At 28.5% G+C, this 10,846-nt stretch overlaps 3 protein-coding genes across 7 annotated transcripts in view; 2 read left to right on the forward strand and 1 right to left on the reverse strand.

Annotated features, from left to right (window-relative positions):
- LOC126865494 (glycerol-3-phosphate dehydrogenase [NAD(+)], cytoplasmic-like) overlaps positions 1–1,663 on the forward strand; it is a 78,064-nt gene extending 76,401 nt beyond the window's left edge. For 2 of the 3 annotated variants that reach the window (XR_007689578.1, XR_007689577.1), the window contains exons 4-9: positions 14–155; positions 237–349; positions 472–702; positions 812–1,011; positions 1,095–1,333; positions 1,463–1,663. Coding sequence is in view for 1 of the 3 variants with exons in the window: in XM_050618068.1 (XP_050474025.1) it covers positions 14–155; positions 237–349; positions 472–702; positions 812–1,011; positions 1,463–1,487 (711 nt within the window). In the remaining 2 variants the exon portion in view is untranslated. The remainder of the gene's footprint in view (positions 1–13; positions 156–236; positions 350–471; positions 703–811; positions 1,012–1,094; positions 1,334–1,462) is intronic. The other variant, XM_050618068.1, reaches the window with a different exon arrangement.
- Positions 1,664–1,840: 177 nt separating this feature from the next.
- On the reverse strand, positions 1,841–8,022 carry LOC126865500 (complex III assembly factor LYRM7). Of its 2 annotated transcripts, XM_050618077.1 has the most exons (6): positions 5,689–6,332; positions 3,043–3,440; positions 2,905–2,977; positions 2,766–2,836; positions 2,115–2,196; positions 1,841–2,049 (listed from the first exon to the last, which is right to left on the reverse strand). In XM_050618077.1, exons 3-6 carry the CDS (start codon positions 2,939–2,941, stop codon positions 1,931–1,933), a joined length of 309 nt encoding a protein of 102 aa, XP_050474034.1. In that variant the 5' UTR covers positions 2,942–2,977; positions 3,043–3,440; positions 5,689–6,332; the 3' UTR covers positions 1,841–1,930. The 2 variants fall into 2 exon arrangements, with proteins under 2 accessions (XP_050474034.1, XP_050474033.1); XM_050618076.1 differs by lacking the exons at positions 3,043–3,440; positions 5,689–6,332 and adding an exon at positions 7,418–8,022.
- Positions 8,023–8,046: 24 nt separating this feature from the next.
- On the forward strand, positions 8,047–10,719 carry LOC126865487 (zinc finger protein 883-like). Of its 2 annotated transcripts, XM_050618054.1 has the most exons (7): positions 8,047–8,258; positions 8,336–8,389; positions 8,513–8,700; positions 8,778–9,117; positions 9,198–9,365; positions 9,444–9,611; positions 9,674–10,719. In XM_050618054.1, the coding sequence occupies exons 1-7, from the start codon at positions 8,090–8,092 to the stop codon at positions 10,270–10,272; spliced, it is 1,686 nt and encodes a 561-aa protein (XP_050474011.1). In that variant the 5' UTR covers positions 8,047–8,089; the 3' UTR covers positions 10,273–10,719. The 2 variants fall into 2 exon arrangements, with proteins under 2 accessions (XP_050474011.1, XP_050474010.1); XM_050618053.1 differs by having other exon boundaries at positions 8,336–8,700.
- Positions 10,720–10,846: the final 127 nt, after the last annotated feature.

Genomic DNA, 10,846 nt, shown 5'->3' on the forward strand with positions numbered 1-10,846 from the left:
AATATCTATCAAGGGTTTTGATCGAGGTGATGGAACGAATATCGAATTAATTTCTAAAATCATTGAAAAAAATTTAAGAATCCAATGTTACGTTTTAATGGGAGCAAATCTAGCTAACGAAGTTGCCGAGGAGAAGTTCTGTGAAACAACTATTGGTAATTATTATCCGACTTATATGATTTAATATTCGATATTATTGTTATATACTAATCACAATTGCTTTTCATTATTTATAGGTTGTAGAGATAAACGCTTGGCCCCAGTGTTAAGGGACCTTATTCAAACTCCTAATTTCAGAGTTGTAGTTGTTGAAGACTGTGAAGCTGTTGAAGTATGTGGTGCCTTAAAGGTATGCAATTATATATATATAAGTCCTAATATTAATAAAATAATGCTCTTTCTTATTTGTGTTTGGTATATTGTGACGCTTATGTTTAATTTATGCGAGTATACTTTACATATACGTTTCAGAATATCGTGGCATGTGCCGCTGGTTTCGTAGATGGTATGGGACTAGGTGATAATACAAAAGCAGCTGTTATCAGATTGGGATTAATGGAAATGGTCAAGTTCGTAGACACATTTTACAGTGGCTCGAAACTTTCAACGTTCTTCGAAAGTTGCGGTGTAGCAGATTTGATAACTACTTGCTACGGTGGAAGAAATCGCAGAGTTTGCGAGCAATATGTTAAAACTGGAAAAGTATACATTTCATTTATTCGTATATTGTTTATTTTACATCTTCTATACCTCGTTTCATCTGAGAAAGTGAATTAAATATTTCATAAAATTATCGTATGTTTCCTACTAGACTATTAGGCAGCTCGAAGAAGAACTTTTAGGTGGTCAAAAATTGCAAGGACCAGCCACAGCTGATGAAGTTCACGGAATGCTAAAAGCTAAGAATTTGCTAGAAAAATTCCCGTTATTTACTGCTGTACACCGCATCTGTACTGAACAAATAAGACCAGCAGATTTACTTGACCAAATTCGTAACCATCCTGAACATGTGTTAGTATTAAACTACGTTTATTTGTTACTTATGTATCCATTAAATCTCACAAATCAAGTTTACAAAATGAATATCTCATTAGGTTTGCACCAAAAACATTGTATATGTACTAAGTATTGTCCTCATCTTCCCTTTTTATCATTTTTTGTGTTGAGAAACTGTAAAAATTGTTTTTTAACAAGTACAAAACCCACTTATATCGGGTGAGATAGATATCGGCCGTATATACGGATGAGATGCTGTATCATATAGAAATGTACAAACATAGGTGAGAACTGATTAACACATTCCATCAATATAAAAGGATAACATTCCAAATAAGTAAGTACCCCTTCAATATAGATGTTTTTATCATAAATATGATTTGCAAATTGTATGTCATTTGGTTGAAAATAATTAATGTAATAATATTGTTAATAAATATTAACAAATTATTTTCGTACTTTTTAGGATGAAGGTCGATGGTGGTAACTGAATGCTATAAGTTACGGAATGTAAACATCTTGACAGCTCCAAAAAAACACATAGAAATCATTAAAAGGAAAAATCAATTATTAGAAAAATGTAATATTACAGATATTTTGCAATAATTAGTTATAATTGGCTACTGTTTTTCTCCTGATGATTAATATACAATTGTTCTATAAAATACGTGATAAGATATTGTACTTTATTTATTCCTAGAATAATCCATAATTTGTGCAATGAGTCTTTGAAAATATTGGAAATAGCTATTTAATATTCATAGAAAATTCGAAATAACAAGTGTTGAAAATAATCATTAAGTATTAGAAAGGACAATATTAAATAATTAATTACATCAGCATATTCTTTCATAAAGCAACACATTCTCTTTTTATTCTAGACTTAATTATCTAACATATTACAAAATCAGAATTTATTTTACATTTGCAATTACTATTTTGGTTTATCTTTTGAAGTGGGTATACTTAGATCTGCATTTTTATTACTACTATGACATTCCTCATCCTTGTAAGGTACACTATCTATCAATTTATCAGCTGTAAGACGTAATTCTAGAACATTATGAAACTAAGTTGGAAAGAAATAATATAAATTATTTATATTTTTAGAATATTACCAAAAGTTCCAGGCTTTGTTTCAACTGCTTGAATTACTGTTGTTCGTAGTTCGTGTTCTACTTCTTCCGCAAATTTGTTTAGCTAAAACAATATTCATTTAACATTTATATTAAATATCTTTTTTCTTTTATTTTGCATGGTTAAGCAGTAGAAAATATAAGAGGTGCTTCAACAAGCCAAGATAAGACGAGAACAAAGAATAAAATAATTGCGTTTGAGATTACATTCATTAATCATTAACATTAGGAAAAATGGTGAAATTGGTTGCCTGAAACGCGGCAACCTTCTCTATACAAAGGAATATTGGGCAACCTAAACGACGGGGCATGCAGTAATAATCGTCGAGAAGACTATAACTTTTCATACCATAAACGATCCTGTACTTTATAAAAAAAATTGTACATTAAACATTTAATCTTCCTGCTCACACAAATCCATAACAAAATATCAAAGCACATCCTACGAAATTCCTAAGTGAAGAGAATAAAGAGGATTAATAGTCCCCAAACTTGTTCGCATACTTAACGAATTTATATCGTATTATATCCCGAAAATAAGCATTTCCATCATTTTTCTAAATGCCTTTATAATTCCGTGACTTGTATCGGCTTATACCATCGTATATAATTACTTCTAAATCAAAATTTTACCTCTTCAATAGCAGCTGGGTTTGTGACATTTTTGTACTTTTTGTACTCTTCGTTTAACTTATTCCTTGTAACTAAGTAACATTTATCCAAATATTACGCATTCAAAGAATATTTAATAACTATGTTAAAATATTTGTACCTTGTAATGCATGGTCATCACCTTGAAAAGTTTCCATTCGCGTACGATGCAGCTTTTTAAATGTGCGTAATACCTAAAGGAGACAAATAATCTACTAAATATAAATAAACAATTATTTATTTTTCGTTATACACTTACTGAAAATTTATTGCACAGATACGAAATTTTGCTGTTATAAAACGTATCTCATATCTAGTAACCTTTCGAGATTCAAAATTAGATTAAAACAACTAACGTGTGAGACACGATTTTCCAAGCTCTTAGTAAATAAATACTACATATTTTGTCGACAACGATAAATGCAGGAAAGGGCAGCAAGCAAGCATGAAAGAGAAGTTGGAAACCACTAAACTATATAATGTTTAGCCTCAACCTCTTTCAGTCAAACGAAAGTTTAACAAATATCTTTACAAAATTTCCATCAACACATTGACAACGAGGCGTTTGGAGCAGCACTTGACGATTTGGGTATGCGGCGATTTCGCGTTCTTCCTTTTCAACAGCGTTACACTGAAGGAAACTGCTGCAACTGTTAACTAATTAACATTTCACGAAGAAATTTTGGGGAAAGGTGTAAATTACTTTTTTTGCATAAAAACATATTTTTTAATTTTAGTAATTGTCTGGAAAGATTTTTACTCCAGGTTTCAGCAACACCTTCAAATTGTTCATCAGCCGTAAAGAAATATCTTATTCTATTATAAGCAGTATTATCTACAATATATCATTACAGTCTATTGCTCTAACGTGCGTAATCTCGATGTCAATAATCACAGAATATAAGAATATAACAGTAAGTTAAATCCATAAACAATTCTTTCAATTTTTGGGATATCTAATATGGCATTTCGGAAGAGAAACTGGACCATTTATAACGCCTTATAAATTTATATTGAGACAGTTTATGTTGATATATAAAAATATTAACACTAAACCTACCAGCGCCGTTCAAATTGACCGTTTTCAAACTTCTACAAATTTAACCATATTTAAACGTTATCATATCGCTTCATAATTTCTGACTTTTCCTGAAACATGCATAGAATATATTTTTCGGTATTCACTTTTAGTTTGCTTTTTTCTTTTCTAAGAAAAAATTGTATTCAGTCAATTTGACTGGCCGACAAAATATTTTAGTTACAAGGTCAGATGACAAACAAAATCAGTAATAACAAATAATAACAACTGTTACGCCCGTAATCTTGTCATAAATCATAATTTATCCCTCGATCAAGATGACCACCAGCTATCAAGACATATCAACTCAGGCCCATAATAATCCTAAGGAACTGACATAAAATTAAACATTTTTTACGGTCCATTGTTACAAACATTTTAAAAGTCGAGGAGTTTCTTAGGGTTATTGCTCATTGCGATAAAACACAGAAAAAGTAGGTTTTTCCCAACTTTACCCTTGAGTAACCGTTGGTGGAGAACGGCCAATATCAATATTTCGTATAATCAATATTTTCGTATAAATATCGCCGTCGCAGATCATATTCTTACTTGCTATCGTCCTTTTAACCAGAATACATTTCAATTTGTTAGTCAATCAGTCGACATCTAAACTTGTTATCTCTAAAAGTCAAACAGAAAGCATCTCAAAGCTTTTATAAAGCTGTTATAAAAAGAAAAGTGAAGCACATCAAATTTGACAATAATTTTGTATTTCGTACATGGTGTTATTCTGTGATAAATATTTACGCTAGAAATGTCGACTTTACAAAAGAAATTATAAAAAAAAATAACGGACATAGATGAAGATTGTTCAGTGTGCGATGAATAAAAAACTTCAGCAACTGAAAATGGCATGGAAACACATGAAAAGTTATTTACAACCAATCAGAGTTGAATATTATTTATAAATACGCGTTCACCTCCAGGACAAAAAGGAAAGAAATTAATGTTGACAGCAAAGAGTGAGACTGATGTAGAGAACCTACATATTGAAACTGGGCCCGATGGGACAGTTTGGAAAGAAATAGGTGCAAGTCCCAAACCTGGCAGGACAACAGTTCATAATAATTTTAGGGATATGCTAAACGGCATATAATGAAAGGACAGGAAAAAGAAGCATTTAAAGTATTAGGGACTAAGAGGGTGCTAGATGCAACAAAACTAGATGCATTTATTGCTCTGCTATATACCCGCGATGCATATCAAGCAAAGAATTTAGATGTCTCATATTTGTGGAATAAAATTTGGAGACCTGCATTTTTTTCAAAAACAATGAGCAGGAATAACTTTGCTGAAATTATGAGGTTTTTCGCGATTTGATAAGAAGAGTTAAAGTAGCCAACGTTTACGAACCAATAAATTTCCAATGATATCTACAGTATGGCGCCGATTTATAGAGAATTCACAAAATTGTTATAAACCTGGTGCATACATTACTTTCGTATATAGAATCGCGGGAAGAAACCATGCAATAAAACTATCAACAAGTTCAGATCCATTACTGCAAAAGTCTTGTCGAATAAAAAATTGTAAATGTTACAAAATTACGAAAATTTGTTTAAGATGCGGGAAATATGTATGCGGCAAATGTACATTTGATAATAAGATAATTTGTAAAAAAATACAGCTGAGTTGAATAAGATATATCTCTATATAAATAAGAGTGTAATTTTATTTAAGTCTATAATTGAAATTAAACAAAAGTAAATTTGGACGAAATTTTATGAAAGATCATCATTTTATATACATTCGGTTATAAATTAACCATTATCTAAATTAAATCATAGAAACTATTACTTCTTTAATTACCGGTCATTTTGATCACACACGGTAGTAATAGGTATACACGAAGTGTCGGTAGGTTTAGTGTTAATGATACAGGCTTTAAAATTACTTCTTTTAGACATTAAAGACTAGTAAAAAGTAACAATAAAAGGAGAAAAGAAAATTATCTAGATACTAATTGGGAATATATGCAAAGGAATTGGAAATGAAAAAGTTCCTCAATGGGCGTACGTCTGCCTTAGTTAAAAAGCCTAAAAAAAATACCGACTGATTAAGAATTCATATCAGTTGGTAAAATGTAATTATAGAAATCAAAATAATACATTTTTATCATAGATAATTTAGAGTATTGTATATTACCTCATAGTAATTATTTAATTATTTGAAATTATTTTTATAGTCGTCGTTGCAATAGTGTTTTCTCATCAATGTTTTCAACTCTGCCGACTACTTCTTATCTTTTTCCTTTCTTTACTCGTTCTGTTTTACATGCGTCCTTATCGACAAAATACAAGGAGCTTGAAAAACTCGTCTCTATTTCGCTAAGTTCCCGAATTCCGAACAGTTCAGTAATTTTCACTATATATGTACTACTCGATTTATCTTCTTTTGTCGCTTGCCGCCAGAATCTTGTTTCTAGCGTTCTCAATATTCGCATTAGTTGTCATATTCGTATTTAGAAAATCCTAATACAAATAATTAATTGGCATCAAAAAGAATGAAATATGAAAAAATGGAAATTGACATGTACTGGCATATACTGTAATAAATGAATGTTATAATAAACGACTAAACTCTTCTTACCAATAAAATCAGGATCCTACAACAAATGCAGAGAAATGGTAAAAAATTAACATTAGCGGATAATGCAAATCTATTAAAGCAGTAAGTGAAGTTACAGTAAAGATCCTTTACATGCAAAAGATTGCATGTTGTAAGTTCAAGTTTTATCTCTTCTATAGCCCAGCAGCTTTCCTTTCAAGCCCGTATCGCCTTCGTATTAGTAAAACGACACTAATGCAACGAAATATTTTTATCTTTGATTTTTCGTTAACATACTAAATTCATTGACATGAACTCATTGACATGAATTCATTAACATGAAATTTCATTAACATACTAGTAATATTTTTCTAATTAAATTAAAACCACACACTGTGGGTATTATTATAAAATTTGATTTAACTTAGAGATCTTTCTTCCTTGTCCATTGTATTTATTGTTTTACAAAAAGCTTGGAAAATCTTTTAATGAATTACTTTAACTTAATGTAATGGACAGTCCGAATATAATTTGACATAAATTTTATTAATGATGAGCATGCCTTTTTAATTGTCCTGATGAATGTATCCAATTAACCCCATATTTGTTAGCTATAATAGCTATAACATAATAATTTTACCAGATTACAATAGCTCAAATATGGTAAATTTTGTAATATCTCATCAAAGAATTGCTGTTTTATATATTAATAAATAAATACATAGGTACATTAAACTAGCGTTTATTTAAACAAAGCTATCCTTTTTATTATCTACATAAAAATTTTTCTCTATTTATATTTATATATATAATCAAACAAGAATGAAAAATTGACCACTAACATAGTACTATTAACTTTTCAAATTACTTGATATATTACTTAAACTATTTACGAAATTACCTACATGAAATTGAAATGTTCCAAATATAAATAAATAAAGAAATCACCGAATGATTGAGTCATAACCTTCAAAATAATGTTAAAAGAGTGTTGATTGACAAACATTACCTTCAGTCGCAGATTATCTCCCATGCTTTTAATGTAAAAGGAAACTATTGATAAGTATAACGTAAATTTTTATTTTAATGACAAAAATAATTCAGCAAAGCCAAATCTTCGAATTAAAAACTTTGATTGATAGTGAGGTTAAATATTCCTCTATTTGAGGCAGCACTAGTATATTTACATCATCATCATATTTATATTAAATATATATGTGTGTATAAGTAATGTCTCTTATTAATATTAAATTGCACCCAGATTAAATTTATACTCCAAAATATTAAATTACTATTTTTTAAAAATTGTTATTTTTGTAAAATGTCTTTTTCATGTATACTGCCTTCTTGAATGTGAACCTATAATTTACCTTAACCTATTTTTAAAATAGATTAAAATATAAATATTTATATGAAATAAATAATATATATATATCTCACGTATTTCTTATAGAACTTTCTAATTATATTTATTGTTAAAATGTGAATGGAATAAAAATGTTATATGCACAATATAAATCAGATGTTAGTATGTGTATTTGATACACTAGATTTTAAGAAACGCGATAGAAAGCAAACAAACGTACATACATGAAAGAAAAAAATTAGGTTTAATATAATTAATAAGATTATATTTACCAACAAATAAAGTATTCTGTTCCGTTTGGAAATAAAAATACTTATGATGAACAAAGAATGTCCAAGTTGTAGACAAATAATAAATACATCACGTACAAGACTTGTGAAAGATAATTGCGGACACATTAAATGTCGTATGTGTTTAATATATGAAGAACAAGGTTGCAAAATTTGTATAAATGAGCATTGTATACAAAATATCGGAAATTATGGTAGGAAATTTATAACATTTCATATTTAATATTAACAATTATAATAAGTTTATTAATTATTTTATATTTTGCTTTAGATTGCTCTCCTTCAGAGAAAAAAATATTAAATAATGCTTCTACTTCTGATAAAGGTAATATATGTAATGACGTATTACCCTTGGAATTAGTTATTAATAAAAATTCCAAACTCAAAGCAAATAATATTGAATTGATTTCTGTCGATTATATAAATAACTATGAATTATATCCTGAAGATGTATTTAATAAAACAAAGGAGATACATAAATCTTCTACAACAGAGATTAAAAACAATGTTGTGCCAAACAAACTATATATTTCAAACATAGAATCGAACAATATACTTCTAAATGTGTATCCACATTTAAGTAATAATGTAGTAGTAAAATCACCTAGCAATAAAACATCAGAAATTTTCAATGGGGTAAGTATACCCTCTATAATCTATATATCATATTTAAAAGTCGTCATATTTTATATATATACTAAAAAATTCTACAGGAAGTTAAAACAGAATATTCAAAAAAAGAGAAGTTAAAAAGTAAATCAATAAAATCTCATGATCGTAATCATATTACTGTGATACCAGGGACACCAGAAAAGTATAAATGCAATATATGTAGTAAAATTTTTCGAAACAAGAAAGGAAAATGTTATCATGATGCTTGTATAACTGGCATTAAACCTTATCAATGTTCTTTTTGTGATAGAAGTTTCATTAAAAGGTCTCATTTTGAATATCATGAAAGAATTCATAGAGGATACAAACCATATAAATGTAATCTTTGTGACAAAGCATTTCCTCAGCAAAATAAGCTTAATAGGCACATGTATTCACATGGTATTCAGTTTTTATAATACAATACAAGCATTTTGTTTACATTATTTAGATTTATTAAAATATCAATAATTTAATTTTAGGGGAAAAACAATTTACATGTCCTAAATGTGATAAAAGGTATTCCAAACAAGATGATTTAAAAAATCACTTAGATACACATAATGGAACATCCACATATTCTTGTAAAGCATGTGAAAAAACTTTCAGAATGTTAACCAATTTAAAACGTCATCTAAAAACACATTCTAGTAAGTAATTATACAAAGAAAAAAACATTAAGCAACTATTAAGTTATCTTAAATTTATCAGCTTTGTTTTATTAATAGATGAAAGGCCATATGTATGTGATCAATGCAATAAAAGCTTCAAAGATAAATCATTGTTAATTCGTCATAAAAAGATACATGGAAAAGATAGACCATTCTCATGTGCACACTGTAGTAGAGTATTTTTATCTAAAAGTGAATTAAGACGTCATTTGACAGTTCATTCAGGTATGTCATACTAAACAAAATATGATATATCATATTACAATGATGTATAAAATTTATTTTAGATGAAAAGCCATTCTCTTGCAAATTCTGTGAAACTGTGTTTAGAAGGAAAGATAATTTACACAGACATATTAGACATCATCATCCAGAAAGTCCATCTTTTAGTAATAATAAGATACAGAGTACAATTCTTGAAACCGAAATAAAATTAACAAAAGCCAAACAGTTGAATTCTAAACAAAAACAAACGACAAAAAAGACACAAAAAATTGCTTCCAATTTATTACCAAAAACTCCAACTAAAGTATCAGTGGTTTGCATAAGTTCATGTGACCAAATCAGTTCTAGATTAGATTCAATGGGTAACATCACACCTGTTATAAGAACTACCAATGAAGTGAGTAATGCAGTTTCTGTTATTAATGGACCAATTAATATTAAAAAACTAGATGATAAGTCTGATACCAAAAAAAAGACATTTACGTATACAGAACCAATACCTCTTGCTGAAGCAGTGGTAATAAATAAACGTATTGAGGAAAAGTTATACCCACAAAATGCGTCAAGTCATAATTATTTTCTTAGAAATTGTTTGAATTGTACAGACAAACCATATCCTGCCTTTGTAAATCAAATTTCTCGCACAAATTCTAACCAGTAGTATTTTACTCACAAAAAATACTACACTAAAATTTTATTCAAAAGTCAGATATATACAAACAGGTTTTACACATAATATAAAACAACAAATTTATAAGGGTAAAGATATCAAATAGAAAATTTAAGATAATAGCAAATAATTTAAGAAAGTGTATATAAGTAATATTAAAAGGAATAATTAAAAGTAAATAAATTTTGCAAATATTGAAACATTTTATAGAAATTTATATATGTACATTATTATATACAATATATAAATATTATACACGTGTAGTAATATAAAGGGTGTGGACAAAAGTTATGTATGAGCTGGCATGAGATAATTTTAGATAATGTATAATATTTCACTGCCAGAAAGTCTTAAATATTTTATTTAACCACTGTAATCCTTGGAATGTAAGGAATATAGTAATAAAAGTAATTATTATATAATTACAGTTTAATTTCATACACAGTAAATTTTGAAAAAAGTCAGTTTCTCATTGTAACCGCCATTTGTACGTAGTTTGATCTAATGACGGTCGACATTTCCGGCGCTGTATGTATAAACGCTGCATATTTATTTTATTATATTT

The sequence above is a fragment of the Bombus huntii genome, chromosome 5 (genome assembly GCF_024542735.1).
Source record: "Bombus huntii isolate Logan2020A chromosome 5, iyBomHunt1.1, whole genome shotgun sequence".
Taxonomy (NCBI): domain Eukaryota; kingdom Metazoa; phylum Arthropoda; class Insecta; order Hymenoptera; family Apidae; genus Bombus; species Bombus huntii.